The sequence below is a fragment of the Penaeus chinensis genome, chromosome 18, assembly GCF_019202785.1.
Source record: "Penaeus chinensis breed Huanghai No. 1 chromosome 18, ASM1920278v2, whole genome shotgun sequence".
Lineage (NCBI taxonomy): Eukaryota > Metazoa > Arthropoda > Malacostraca > Decapoda > Penaeidae > Penaeus > Penaeus chinensis.
The window spans coordinates 31,033,960-31,048,959 of NC_061836.1; the positions used below are offsets into that span (position 1 = coordinate 31,033,960).

Consider the following 15,000-nt stretch of genomic DNA (forward strand, 5'->3'; position numbering starts at 1 on the left):
CTATGACACGTGGGTCAGAAACATGGGCTACAACCAAGAGAAGGGAGAGGATATGGAAACGTTGATGCTAGGAATTAGCATAAGAGATTGCATGAGAGCAACATGGCTCAGGAACCAAACCCTAAGTGAAAAATATATTTAGAAGGATTAAAAAGAAGAGACTGTTATCGAGAAAGTCACACACACACACACACACACACACACACACACACACACACACACACACACACACACACACACACACACACACACACACACACACACACACACACACACACACACACACACACACACATACACATGCACACATACACACACATACACATGCACACACACACACACACACATGCACACACACACACACACACATACACACTTACACATACACATGCACACTTACACACACACACACACACACACACACACACACACACATACATACATACATACATACATACATACATACATACATACATACATACATACATACATACATACATACATACATACGTAACATACATATATATATATATATATATATATATATATATATATATATATATACACGATCACAAACATAAAGAGGAAGTGGATGTTTCTTTCGTTTTCATAGGTTAAAAATATTAATGATATAGAAAAACGTTTTGTTCCTGATATGATTATTATAATACTGAGCTTGATTATATGATTAAAAAAAACAGTACTGAGTACCTTTCAGATAAATTAGAAATTCAAAAAATTATGTCCCTTTCCACAAAAGGAATTATAAGAGACAAAGGAAACCGAGCCATAGTTCGGCAATTCAGTTTTAAACCCGAACCTAACATTTCGCTGTCTCAATACGCCGATTCAACCTCGAAGGTAAAAATACGGATTGAATAACGTCATACACAATATGTATGTTCTTATGTGAGGATGTGAGACTTATAATATCTTGTTATTGTAGTTTTTACCATGGACTAGGAGTTTTAAGTGAATTATATGAGCATCATTATGGTCAGTTATGTAAAAACATTGACGTTCTTTTACTGAAACCGGCAATAGCTCATGTACAGTACATCCTGCCTATTAAATCTTAATATACTTGTTATTAAGAGATAAATGGAAGGCTGTTTCGTTGATTCAGAGAAAGTGTATAATGAGAAGCTGGTATATATTTTCTTGCGAAAAGATACACACTTTTGTTACGGTTTGCCACTGATTATATCACTACAAACGTATTTTAGTACTTGAGATGTATTTGATATTGTGTGGACTTAGAATTCACCAAAGCAATACACTTGCATTGATGCATTCTCAGTATCTCGTATTATATCAAAGTTGGTTGACAGAACCACCCTCTTAAAGAGAGTGCATGTTTAATATTGATTTACAAAATAGAAGGGCAGTTGTTTAGAGGGTATGTGAAGTGACTTTTAAAACAGGATATTTTCTCTTGATAACATATGCTGTGTTAAAAGTACGAAAGTACATATAATCTTAATTCCAAATGGATGGTCGCATTTTGCACTCAGATGAAGGCAAACAATCCTTTACACCAAAACTTGTAGCAAGATAGAGCTTGGACTGTTTGCCTGTTTGAAAATTGATCTCCAGGAGACTCACAAGTTATGTCCAGTGAAAATATAGGTGATACAGTTTTTGTTGGCTTTTGCCTGAATGTCGACAGTTATTTGGCAAATAGGGAGTGTAGTTACAAACAAAAAACAACAAAAATCCATAGAAGCAGTTAATATTTCTTCATGAATTTCATGTGTAGCACAAGAGTTACCAGAAAAACTCCATATAAAAGGTTGGAAACCCAGAGGAAATAAAATTTGATGTGTCAGATTAACTTGCTGAACCAGGTAGATAGATGATTCAGTGAATATTGGCGGAGCTTTGTAGTCTTATAATTATAAAAATATAGTTGGTGATACATGTGGCTGAGTGTTTTATTGATTTAATTTCTCTCTTCTCATTTCTTTTTTTTTTTTGAAGACAGGTATAATGGTTCTTCAGTGTTCAAGATTACTCCTGTTAAAACCATTGCAAAAGCCATGGTTTCCAGCATTCATAAGGCTAAACTCAACAACAGCACAAATCTCATCAGGAAAAGTAAGTATTTTCTCTCTCAATTAATATCTTTGTTAGGGATATAAATGTGAATATAAACTATAGCTCTACAATCATTTATAGATATATATAGCAGTTTTATAACATTTGTAAAACATGCAAGTGTTTTAAAATATACTGAATTCTTACAGGTACAAATTGGAGAAAAGACATATGATGCAGATGAAATGACAAATGTGACACCCAGAATCCTGTCACACCTTGGCAGGAATCTTCATCTCCAAAAGCACCATCCCTTGAACCATATTTCCCAAAGAATAACCAAGTTTATGTATTCACGATACTTGAGTCCCAGGGGAAATCCTCTCTTTTCCATCCACAATAGATTACAACCTATTGTCACTCCTCATCAAAATTTTGACTCACTTTTGATCCCCAAAGATCATGTTAGTAGGAAAAAGAGTGATAATTACTATGTTAATAAGGATTTTCTCCTGCGTGCCCACACAAGTGCCCATCAGGTAAGGTCACAGAGAAACCACAGATGAAGTTTCTTCTTCTTCTTCTTCTTCTTCTTCTTCTTCTTCTTCTTCTTCTTCTTTCTTTTTCTTTTTCTTTTTCTTTTTCTTTTTCTTTTTCTTTTTCTTTTTCTTTTTCTTTTTCTTTTTCTTTTTCTTTTTCTTTTTCTTTTTCTTTTTCTTTTTCTTTTTCTTTTTCTTTTTCTTTTTCTTTTTCTTTTTCTTTTTCTTTTTCTTTTTCTTTTTCTTTTTCTTTTTCTTTTTCTTTTTCTTTTTCTTTTTCTTTTTCTTTTTCTTCTTCTTTTTCTTCTTCTTTCTTCTTCTTCTTCTTCTTCTTCTTCTTCTTCTTCTTCTTCTTCTTCTTCTTCTTCTTCTTCTTCTTCTTCTTCTTCTTCTTCGTCTTCTCTTTATCTTGCTAACTTGTGATGTTTAACATGGGATAACACATTGATATAGACATTTTTCTCTTGATATAGACATTTTTCTCTTCTTTGTAATGAGAGATATATGAAAGAATCTCTTGATTAATGATGACACCTCATTTAAATGTATTTTTCATAATTTCAGAATGAATTGATTAGTATGGGATTTGATAACTTCTTGGTTATGGGTGATGTTTACAGAAGAGATGAAATTGATGCATCACACTATCCAGTGTTCCATCAAGTAGAGGGTGTGAGGTTAACCACAAAGAGTGAGGTAAATAGCTAAAATCAAACACCTGAGATGTTTTATTTAAATTGGTTTATGTTTACCCTTTGGCTCTTGAAGATTTCATATTGTGTTTGCTTCCCTTAATGGAAGTATTCGATTAAAATTCAGTATTAAAACTTCTGCAAGATTAAACGTCTTTCTGGTTTCTATGATGTATCTAGATATCGGGTAAAATGTATTTTGTATTGAACTAATAAAGGAACAGTAGAACATTAAACTTCAATAAGTTTATTCTTATCTCATCAGTGTTCCTCAGAATCATTTGTTGATGAAGTTGTATCTCAAAGGCCATTATTTATTTGCAGCTTTTTGGAAGTCACCAAAACATGGATGATTTTCAACTCTTTGAAAATACAGAACGTTCAGAAACCCAACAGGGAGTGCACAATCTAGAGGCTGTGAAGCTTCTAGAGGCAGATTTAAAAGGTTGCCTTGAGGGTCTGGCAATGACTCTGTTTGGCAAAGGTATGACTATGTTCTTTTTATATCCTAATTATGTATGCTCTGTATTAGAAGTTTGAAGTTTGCTTCATCTCAGAAAATATGTTATATGAATGGGTTATAACATGTAATAAGATAGTGGAAATGATAACAAGTGTAATTACTTATTCTATAATGTTACTTCTGTAAATATCTTAATGATTAGCTCTGCATTGATGAAAATACAGTATAAAATACTCTTGTTAAGATTACAAGACATTATTGAATATTAAAAACAAAGTAATGTATACAGAACTTTATTTGACTAAAAGTACATGTGCTGGCCTCCTATTTCAGATGCTGAAATGAGATGGGTAGATGCCTACTTTCCATTTACTCATCCATCTTGGGAACTCGAGGTTAAACTAAATGATGACTGGGTAGAGCTTCTTGGTTGTGGTGTGATTGAACAGGAAATTCTAGTAAATGGTTAGTCTAACTTCTTGTAATTTTTTGTCTTATATATAATTTTTCTGATATTTATATACTGGCAAATCTGAGAAAAGGTGAACTTCTTTAGAATTATTTTGAAATTTGATCTGCCAAAGTACAACATTATAAGAACAAATGTAGTTAGTACTGTATTGTTAATATACAAAATACTAAAATATTTTCTAATATATGTTTGTAAAGCTTTTGGAAAACTACGTTGGCCTCCATGAATGACTTAGATGTATGTTCTATAAAGTTATTATTATTTTTTGTTATTGTTGTTGCTTAGTCAGTCTAATGCATTTTCTCCTTGTAGCTGGGGTGATAGACAAAGTTGGCTGGGCGTTTGGCCTCGGACTGGAGCGATGGGCCATGAAGCTTTATGACATCCCAGATATTAGGTTGTTCTGGTCATCAGATTCTGGGTTCCTGTCACAGTTTAAATTTGAGGATTCATCCACAAATATTAAATATAAGGTACATCCTTTCTTACACAAAATGTAAAGTAAATTTAATAGATTGGTTAATTGATATAATTGTGTGATTCATGTTTGTAACATAATATTTATTGGTTAATTGATATAATTTTGTCATTCATGTCTGTAACATAATATTTATTGCTTTTAATTCCTATCTTCTTTTTTTTAGACTGTGAGTCAATATCCACAGTGTATCAATGACATCAGTTTTTGGCTTCCTAGAGATGGAGCATATGAACCTTCCGACTTTTATGATCTTGTAAGGAACATTGGTGGCAGCACTGTAGAGCAGGTGAGACATCATTTAGTGACTGCTGAAAGGATGCACAAGTTTGTACTGTAAAATAGAACAAGGTTAAAAAAGAATGTGTTCACATTAATAGTCTTGCATTAATATTAGAATGTAATGATATAGGTGTTATATTTCATGATTTTACTAAAGTCTATATAAGTGAAGTATTATTAAGAAATTACTCTCATATTTATTTGCACTTTCAGGTTACCCTCATTGATAATTTCACTCACCCAAAAAAGAAACTGACCTCCCACTGTTACCGAATAGTATATCGGCACATGGAGCGGACTCTCACTCAGGAAGAAGTCAATGTTATACACAAAGAGATAGAAAAGACTGCTTCAGAATCTCTAAATGTGGTAATGAGATAACTGTAGTTCATCAAAGAAAGAGAGTAAAATTATCCTCTGGCAAGAATTTCAGGAGTGAATAGATGTCCATTATGAATTTTTTATTGTTTGTCTAAGTATCAGATACCTATTTGACTTCCTTGAATCCATGTGTGCTTTCTCTTTTGTAGAGATTTTGAGATTTTTTTTCAAGATGGATATGCATCTTTGTAGAAATTTATGTATATATGGTATGTAAATAAATAATTTGTTATCAAATACAATTGGCATTTTTGTTCATAAACCCTTAAAATCTGTTTACAAACATATTCACTTAAGAACAAACAGACCACAGACAGTCAACACTCAGTGATAATATCAAGCTGTGCTCAGCTTTGAGAAAAAAAACTGGGAGTACTCGAAATTTTTGTAAAGTAAGAATATATGATATTCTCAGATACTAAAAGGGATGTTAACCCTCACACTGATACTTTATTTTATGGTTGCGCCTGTATTATTCTTTCAAGTGTTTTTGTGGTGAAAGAACTAGGCTCATATACCTGATACCTGTCTAACACATCCTTTTACAAGTCTGGTTTCAGTTGGCATCTTTACATTAAATAAAGAGGGAGAGTGGACATATTCTTTTGTATGTTATTATTTTTTTTTTTTTTCTTTATTCTTTCCATTTGTGTATTGGTTTGTTTTGTTATAGAACTTTTGTGTGTATGTGTGTGAAATGTGGATATAATTACTAACTTAATTTTTGCAATTTTTGGGGGGCGAAGTTTTAGCTTTTTCATTTGATTAAGAACTCGAAGTGTCCCCTGGGGGTTGTTTCAAAGTTAGCAAGTGAAGGGAAAATGTTTTATTATTATTATTACTATTTACTGAGAAAACGTGGTTCCAATGATCCGTATTCTCAAGTTAGGGTAATTTGGGCTAGTCAGAGCTAACTTGCCCATATTAGCTTGGTAGTTATGCAGACTACATGCTTTTGTGGTTTTTAAAATTAGCATTTGTATTACTGTCATTTCTCTAATCTTTTCCAATAAGCCGCAAATGACGCAACATGAGGCGTGATATAACGTTGGAGAATCATTCCATTCGTTTCCCGAATCATCATCGATTCGCATTATAATAACTAACACAATTTTTTTAAAACCGTATTAGTTAAAAGCAAATTAAGAAACGACATCCCCAATGAAAACAAAAAGACGGATTTTATCTAAATCAATTCAAATCATGCCCAATAACACGTAAAACACCCCGAAGACGAAGGCGAAGTCAAGCGGCGGCGTTCGAACGTTAGAGGTAAACAACACGATGGCCGGCGGAGGAAGACGCGAAATTCTCTCCCTTTATAAATCGCTAATGAGAGAGAGCATGAAGTTCCCTGCTTATAATTACAGGTGATTATATGAGTTAAAGATGCCCTTTTAAGTATGGGGAAGATTTCGTGATTTTTCTCCTAATGGGTGGAATGTTGCGTGTTCTTTCGGGTGAGATCTTGCGTGATGACATGGGAAAAGATCAGGATTTTCCTTGTAAGTGGAAACGTGTCTGCCTTTCTGATTATGTTTTTTTTTTTTTCTTTTTTTCTCAGTATTCTGTTATATGAAGATTTCATGATTTTTCTCTTAATGGCTGGAATGTTGCGTGTACTTTCGGGTGAGATCTTGCGTGATGCCATGGGTAGGATCAGGATTTTCCTAATAAGTGGAAACGTGTCTGCCTTTCTGATTATATTTTTTTCTTTGTATTCTGTTAAAATTTGATTGCAGAATTGCTATTATACTGTGGAAAATGAGTTATGAGAGTGGAGTATTCGTGTCACTGGTATTGGAATAGTCATTTAAGGAAAATTATGTACTCACATCATTTCATATCTAGATTAATTCTTTATGTCGGCTTTAGAAAGCTTTCTCAACATCGATTCTGGAGAGTGTTACAAAAAAGGTAGAATTGGTAACTTACACTCCCTTAAAAAAAAAGTATCTGTATTTGGGAATAGGTAAAACCAAAACAATTGCTAGGAGTTGATTCAGAAAGGTTGGTAATTATTAGTTTTAAGCCCATTTGAATCGTGTTTTGGAGTTGATGTGGCTACGGACTCATATCATGGCAATGTTAGCAATGGAGATCTCATAGACCATTCGTAGCATCATAATTAAGCTTCACTCCGAGGGACTATCAAGAGCTGAAATATCAGTAAGATTAGGTATTTTGAAGCCAGCCTTTACTCTGTGGATCCAGCAACACCAAGCAATTGGATCCACCAGAAACAGGGCCAGAAGTGGGCACCCACAACAGAGGAAGAAGATCAAGTAAAAGTCATTCAGAATTATATATCAGTGTGCTGTTTGAAAGACAAATGGAAAGTTTGCAATGAAGCACGTGAATATCATGAGCTAATGAAAACCATGGATATTCAGTGGCTACACCCCTCACAGCTGACTAGGTTTGAGAAGGGGGTGTGGCCGGTAGTTAGTTGCCACATCCCATTACCATGAGTAATTTTCTTAGTTTTTTCTTTTTTTTCTTTTCTTTTTCTTAACAATCCATAACTACTGCAAGGGATGTGGACCCCTTTTGTCATGCTGCATTATTCTGCAGCACACAGACTGTTAGAAACTGCCCCCCCTGATTATATTATGGCCTATACTGATCCATTTGAAAGTTGCTGTGTCTATAGGCCCAAAGTTTGAATTACAACCCAACAGTGGAGTATTATCAAGCAATCCCTGTGTGCTCTGTTAGAGTTCAGGAAACCTCCATAAGTCTGGTAAGAATTATTGACTAGTACCCTATATGATGAGCAGTTGATTTGGAGTTTACATTGATTTTGTTGGATAAATGTGGGAGAACTAAGTTGGCCATAGCTGGAGTGCCAACAGGCAATATGGAAAGGCCCAATGACAGATATGCTGTATTTTTTTGAAATTTAGATTCACCCTTATGGAATATTTTGCATCTTGCACCCCAAAAATATTTTTTCAGTGGAAAAATTTGTGCTTCTCAAAGTGAAAATGAGACGTAAGGCTAGCATTCATTGCCTTTTGTTTACATGAGAAGTGACTCCTTTTAATTGAAGACAACTCTTAGCCTTTCCAAAGGAAGAGATTTTGTACTCTTAGCACCTTACTTCTTATTTCATATACACACCTTGTAAGTATGCACAATTTTTTTTTTGTAAAGTTCAAAATCTTTCAACTAGGTGCCTGGTTGGAGAACTTTGATACTTGGTTGGAAAGTGTGTATTTTACATATATTCTAAAGGGTAAAGAATTGAATAGGTCTGCACCAGTGGTTTACACATAGATATAGTAATGGATGTAAGAAGCCCAGCTTTATGCTTATAAATACAGTGCTCATCATAAAGGTTTAGCAGACAACACCACCCACTGAATCTTCATGTTGAATTTCATACCCACCCCTTTAGCAGAAGTGGAAAGAAATAGAAGAGTACAGCTTGAGGTTCTAGTTATTTAGTTATGGAACAGAATGTATGAGGAAGTCAAAAATTCATTTATTAGTTATGATTTGAGCATGACAAAGGAAGGACAGTAACTTTTCTCTCTACTTTGTGTCTGATTTACCATCTTCCTTGTGTTTCCTATTTGAGTTTGCTGGCCTCATTATGGGGTTGATGAATAAATAACAAAAGACATTTTGAAAAAATGATTACACAGAAGGCAGCTGGGTACCAAGCTAAAGTATCCAGTATTGTAAAGAAGTACTGCTAGTGTTTCAGAGAGTAAGTGTGTGAAGACACTACCCCTTAAAACAATCCAAGGAAGGCCTTAAAAAAACAAACCTCAAAGCTCTGCTTGTGTAATCCTTAAAGTTAGTTATTGTACTCAGTTTCTCAAAGCTCTCGTGTTTTTCATTCATCTGGAAAGAGTAACATTTTGATATTCACTATGGATAGTCATTGGCTATTTTCTTATTAATTGATTCATTTTTATGCATCTCATATTATTCTCAACTGTTTCTTATAACTGTCTAGTCTTACATGTATTGTGAGGACTGGATTAGGAGTTTCTGTTATTATTATTATTATTATTTCTTCTCTTCCTCTAACTCTATCTCCTTCCTCCTTCCTCCTTCCTCCTTCCTCCTTCCTCCTTCCTCCTTCCTCCTTCCTCCTTCCTCCTTCCTCCTTCCTCCTTCCTCCTTCCTCCTTCCTCCTTCCTCCTTCCTCCTTCCTCCTTCCTCCTTCCTCCTTCCTCCTTCCTCCTTCCTCCTTCCTCCTTCCTCCTTCCTCCTTCCTCCTTCCTCCTTCCTCCTTCCTCCTTCCTCCTCCTCTTCTTCTTCTTCTTCTTCTTCTTCTTCTTCGATGTCACAGGTTAAGATTATTATTTTTTTTTTTTTCTCTCTTCCTCTTCTTCTTCTTCTTCGATGTCACAGGTTAGGGCTATAATAAAGGTGGTTGAATATCTTTACTTACACAAAAATAAACAAAAATATATTTGGCAATATAATCAAAATGTTCTTCAAATGTTCTGGATGGTGTGTTTTCTTTTCAGAGAATATGCTCTTAGGAGAGTTCGAGATGGATTTAAAATTGGCAAAAATATTACCAACGAAGCCGACCAACAGAGAGAAATACAAGGGGCTAGAGAATCTTTAGACATGATAAGGAGACAAGTAAGTTACCATGTCCTAGGCATCTAGACCAGTTTATGTATTTTATAGAAAGGGCTCTCCAGTCTGCCTTTAAATAATTATGTTGGATAGCTGATCATGGAAAGCACATTTCATTTTTTTTTTTTTTGTAATATGGCTTTCAGTACAAATATCAAGATTATAATTAATATCCTCTAGTATATAAGGCAGCCATGCTGGTCCTTTTATTCATAGTGTTTTATTGGAAATTACTCACTTTTGCATTATATAGTCACACTGCTTTCACGGGAATAGGTCTTGGGCAGTTTGAGAGCCTATATGAATTTTCTGATGAGATACCTGTCCTCTCCAGTTGCAATATTTTGTGTTGTGTGTATATATATATTTTCATGTTTTTCTTTTTCATATGAAAATGTTAACACCCTTTTTTTTTCTCTTCTATTCCAGGTTGTAATTGGTCACCTTTACACCCCCCCAAATCTTGTAATCGAAAAGTAGCATGCAACACAAAACGGAAAATTACGTTTTTTTATTTGTTTTTCAGGTTGTTAAAGATAAGAATAGGAAATTACTCACCATTATTTGTTTTATACAAAAGTAATTTTTTTTTGTCAATGTACTGATACAAACTCTATTATAATAAACAGATAAAGAAAATGTGCGGTTGGTGTCCCTTTAAGCAGAGTGAAGTTTAAGGAAAAGGCTCAAGATATGCTACCTAATATATTTATTAGTCACCTTGTCTTTCCCCCCTTTTTTTTTTTTTTTCTTTTTGTATACAATTCATAAGCAGTATTTAGAATACATCTTTATTTTCTAGAAATCATATGAAAACTTTTAACAGGCCTTATAATTAAACAGTCATCCCAAAGTAAATGTACACTTTAAATGCATGTTCTAATGCAGTATATGCTCACTGTGCCTTTCTGAAGAGGCAGGTATCCAAGCTGGATGGTGAAAATCACATGTATAAAATAAAAAGTACTTTCTATGATTTTTCACCAAAATGTACATAGCAATTCTTTTAAGTAGACTAATTTAAGCTTTGCTTTTGTCAATGCACTGAATAATTGTTATTTATTTCTTCCCTGAAAATAAAACTGTATTGTTGAAGTTTTATACAAGTATATGTTCCGTTTCTTGATTTTGGATATAAATAAATGTATATAATATAAATTTTCATCACATTGCTATTTCATTACCTATTCACAGTAGATCATAACATAGAAGAATAATGGTAATTTATGATAGATACAAAAATATAAATTTCTTTGTGGTTGTTCCATGCTCTTATCTCTTTCTTTAGGTGGCCAGGTTCCAATGAAATGTAAGGTTATTTTTGAGGCAAGTTTTTTGTTCAAAACTACAGTATACAGAATGATAATCAAAAATTCAATATGTAGTGAAAATGATGTTTTAATATGAACTTAACACTGTATTCAAAGGTATGTTTCCAAGAAGGTTATATTGCACTGATGCTACTGTATGTAATAAATATTAGAGATGTTAAAACTATATTCATGAGATAAGACCTAAAATTAAATAAAAGCTTCCAGTCATTTCTAATTTGGAAGTGTGGTTTCCTTCACGTCTTATATCTTGTCTGTACAGTAACGTGGGGTAGACTGGCAAATTGGCATTGACCGATATCTAAACTTTTAGAAGAAGTCATACAAATTGCTAGCTTGAATAGTAATCATTGCTATTAGTGTCTTGTCTCCCATTTAAAAGCTGAATCAAATTAGACAAAAGTACACTGATTTACTTGCATTATCTATTTATTAACTTTGCCAGTCTATTGCAAAATGAACTAGTTAAAAGAAAATAGAGAAAAGTCAAGTGAATTTTGCATTCCAGAAATTGAGCATAAAAGGTGATTAAGTATTGAATTGAGCAGAATGATTAACAGATGATTAAGAAATATTTTTTAATGTAACATGTTTATTTCCAGAAATAAGAAGCTGCTAAATTACATACACAATATTCTTGAACATGTTAAGATTTGTACACTTGTAGTATGGCTCAGAAAATAAATACTGTACATAATCTCAGTGGTTAACCTAGAGGCAGTCCTTAATTATGCCATGCAATTATCACAAGATTTTAATTTTAGCAAGCAGGAGCACATTACCATTGTTACTAAAAAAAAAAGCCCCATTGCTATTTCAAACTAGCATCTATATACATCATGGTCATTCTTCCCAAAATATAAAAAGAAAAGAAAAAAAAAAAAAACTTAACAATTATAAGTATATATACATGAAGTCATTGTCCACATTATATCAAACCATTTGTTTTCCTACAAGTTTCTCCTTTTGTAAGTGAATTTCTGAATACAATGAAAGTCCAGCCTCCTACAAAATAATAATTCCTTTGCATAAAAACTCAAACATCACAATAAACAAAATTAATATCCATATCATGTTTGATGGAACACATCTTGAAAATAAATACTCTGTAGGTATTTTCTTTTTGTGATTGCTTCCACGAAGATATTTAACAATATTAAGAGCAAGTACAAAACATGTATGAACGCGGTATACTTACAGGACTATAAAAATTGCTTGTTACAACCTTGCAATGATGAACTCGGATAACTGTGTGTGATCTTGTATTCTAACACAATGTATATACGCAGATTTTTTTCTTTTTTTCCTGCTGCTTCTATACTTATTTTGTGCATCAGAGCATGGTTGTATAGAAACAGTTGCCTTTAAATAAGAGTTTGCCATCTATGCCTATACACTGAACTACCAGTCTTCTATTTTGTTTTCCATCAACTATTCTGACAAGTAGCAAATTCTGGCAATACGAAAGTGGATGATGGTCACACAGAAGGTGCGACATGAATTCATAGGTCATAAAGACATGGTACTGTTGTGAATGAAATTCAATGTAATGTGTATGAATACTAATGATTACTTCATAAAAACCACCAACTAACTTCCTCAAAGGAGTCGGTTCTAGATGAAATGTGAAGCGTCCTAGTATATCAAAATGGTCAATAGTTTCTCATTTACAGCAGGCTAACCCTCCTCCCTTTTCTATACCACAGTAAATTCAGAAATACTAAATTTTGTTAGCAAGCGGGAACTTTGTCTTCTCTACTAGAGGAATATAATGATAGAAACAAGTAATTCTTACTTCGTATTTCATACTTTATAAATATTGACAGAAAAGATTTACTAAATCTTACCAGCTACAATAAAGACAAAAGGCTTCAGAAGTTCAATCATAAAATATTTATACAAAAATGGAAATCTGAAAGAAAAAATGAACTTCAGGGATTCTGGCAAAAGCAACTTAAACTCGTCATATTATAAAACATAAGATAAATCTTCACCTATATTTCTGAAACCAAGCTGATATACATATCTATATGAAATTCTTGGTGAGCTGTGTATATCAGCAGGCTAAGAAATGAATGCTAACTAATAAGTGCACCCATTAGAGCAATGTTTTATTTTACCCTTGTTTTAGAAACGCCATTTTCATAATTAGATTTTACGTCCTTTAAGGGTTGTTGTTTTTTCCTGTCAAATATGTTCCTTACACCGTCCCTTAATTCACACACATTCTCTCAAATTCCTCTCATGTTTGGGTCTTGGCACACTTTTGGTTATCTTTCCTCTTCTAACACTGCAGTCACTGGCTTTGTAATATCAAGATTCTTACAATTCTTCATTTTCTCCTCGTCATACATTCATTTTGGAGTCCCCTCCTATTCGATCAACAAACTGGAAAGAGTAAAAATGGTATTACTGTGTGTTTAGAAAGAGTAAAGGAAGAAGGAACTTGCGAGTTTGTTACTAATTAGCTCTTTGTTATTAATTAAAGACAGATTTATTGTGAGGTAACATCAAATTTTAGAGATCCATTTAAATGAGAATATATAACTTTGTAATCTATATGCATAATAGGCATTTATCAAACTATTAATAAATACACTGGAAAGGGTAACATAACATGCTCACTTTCCCATTATATACATTATATCTACATTTTATATATATATATATATATATATATATATATATATATATATATATATATATTATACATATTACATATATTATAAATACAAGATTTATCCAGACTAAGGAGATACTTTCCAATACAATTTTCCACAGGTTTCTTGTCATTAAAGAATTGTGACTATAAAGCCATGTCTAAATTAATTTTATTTATTTACATACCATATTTAGTAGAATATAAGCCTTGCATTGAAACCTTCCAAAATGCAGGGATACACCATACAATAAAATGATGAAATTCAACATGCATTTCACCCACCACCACCATCACCCAGTTACAGCTGCTGACTTTATGCTTCAATAATATTCAATAATAATAAAGAGTTTGAATAGCTGTTTCTGCTCTTTTCAGACCCATACTTTTTTCTCTTTTTTTTGTCAGATTTCAAATACTTATACAACCTTGACAAATATTTTGAATAAAACCATATGAAACATATATGCAAAAATATATAAACTTTCTATATGGTATTTTGATCTAAAAGAGAGGGGAAGACAGAAATTATCAATATAAAGTTCTGTAGAAACTTGTACAAGAGCTTAGAAGAGACAGCAGCTTATATTCTGATAAATACAGTACCTATTTTCCTTCATCTAAACTGTGGATGCAAAAACATACCATGAAAAAAACAAATTTCTATCATGTGGCAGACTCATATTAAAATTATATATAAAACAGAAAAAAAAAAAAGCCATCTGATTTAACTTACAGTAAAGAAGCAAAACTACAGGAAATATCACCTAAAGTGCTTTATGGAAGTTAAGATTTGGCATTTTATGTGACTGAGAGAAGTTCGAGAAACATCTTGTTAGTTAATGAACTTCCCTTCAAATTTGTCATAAAGAGAGAGATGCCTAAAATGGTGAGGGGAGATTTAAGTGTATTTATAAATGTTGTAAAAAGTTGTAAATTGGGCCACAAACAGAATTTTAAATAGGACCCCATACAAAGCTAAAATTATGCAAACAAATTTATGTAAAAATACTTATTAATGAAGGTTTAAAAATTCCAATGAACAAAAGTCGGAATGTTCC

General features: G+C 33.0%; 3 protein-coding genes across 5 annotated transcripts in view; 2 read left to right on the forward strand and 1 right to left on the reverse strand.

Annotated features, from left to right (window-relative positions):
• The first annotated feature begins 784 nt into the window (after positions 1–784).
• Positions 785–5,586, forward strand: LOC125034742 (probable phenylalanine--tRNA ligase, mitochondrial). Of its 2 annotated transcripts, none has more exons than XM_047626682.1 (9): positions 785–861; positions 1,981–2,097; positions 2,247–2,576; positions 3,141–3,272; positions 3,593–3,752; positions 4,065–4,196; positions 4,516–4,676; positions 4,848–4,970; positions 5,177–5,586. In XM_047626682.1, exons 2-9 carry the CDS (start codon positions 1,990–1,992, stop codon positions 5,342–5,344), a joined length of 1,314 nt encoding a protein of 437 aa, XP_047482638.1. In that variant the 5' UTR covers positions 785–861; positions 1,981–1,989; the 3' UTR covers positions 5,345–5,586. The 2 variants fall into 2 exon arrangements, with proteins under 2 accessions (XP_047482638.1, XP_047482639.1); XM_047626683.1 differs by having other exon boundaries at positions 844–861; positions 1,985–2,097.
• Positions 5,587–6,558: 972 nt separating this feature from the next.
• LOC125034521 (protein bcn92-like) lies at positions 6,559–11,118 on the forward strand. Its single transcript, XM_047626366.1, has 3 exons — positions 6,559–6,714; positions 9,832–9,952; positions 10,379–11,118. Exons 1-3 carry the CDS (start codon positions 6,629–6,631, stop codon positions 10,427–10,429), a joined length of 258 nt encoding a protein of 85 aa, XP_047482322.1. The 5' UTR covers positions 6,559–6,628; the 3' UTR covers positions 10,430–11,118.
• A 1,947-nt stretch (positions 11,119–13,065) lies between these two features.
• The window catches only part of LOC125034520 (vesicle transport protein GOT1B-like), a 16,780-nt gene continuing 14,845 nt past the window's right edge, over positions 13,066–15,000 (reverse strand). For both annotated transcript variants that reach the window (XM_047626364.1, XM_047626365.1), the window contains one exon: positions 13,066–13,668. In XM_047626364.1, the coding sequence (XP_047482320.1) occupies positions 13,627–13,668 (42 nt within the window). In that variant the 3' untranslated portion in view covers positions 13,066–13,626. The remainder of the gene's footprint in view (positions 13,669–15,000) is intronic.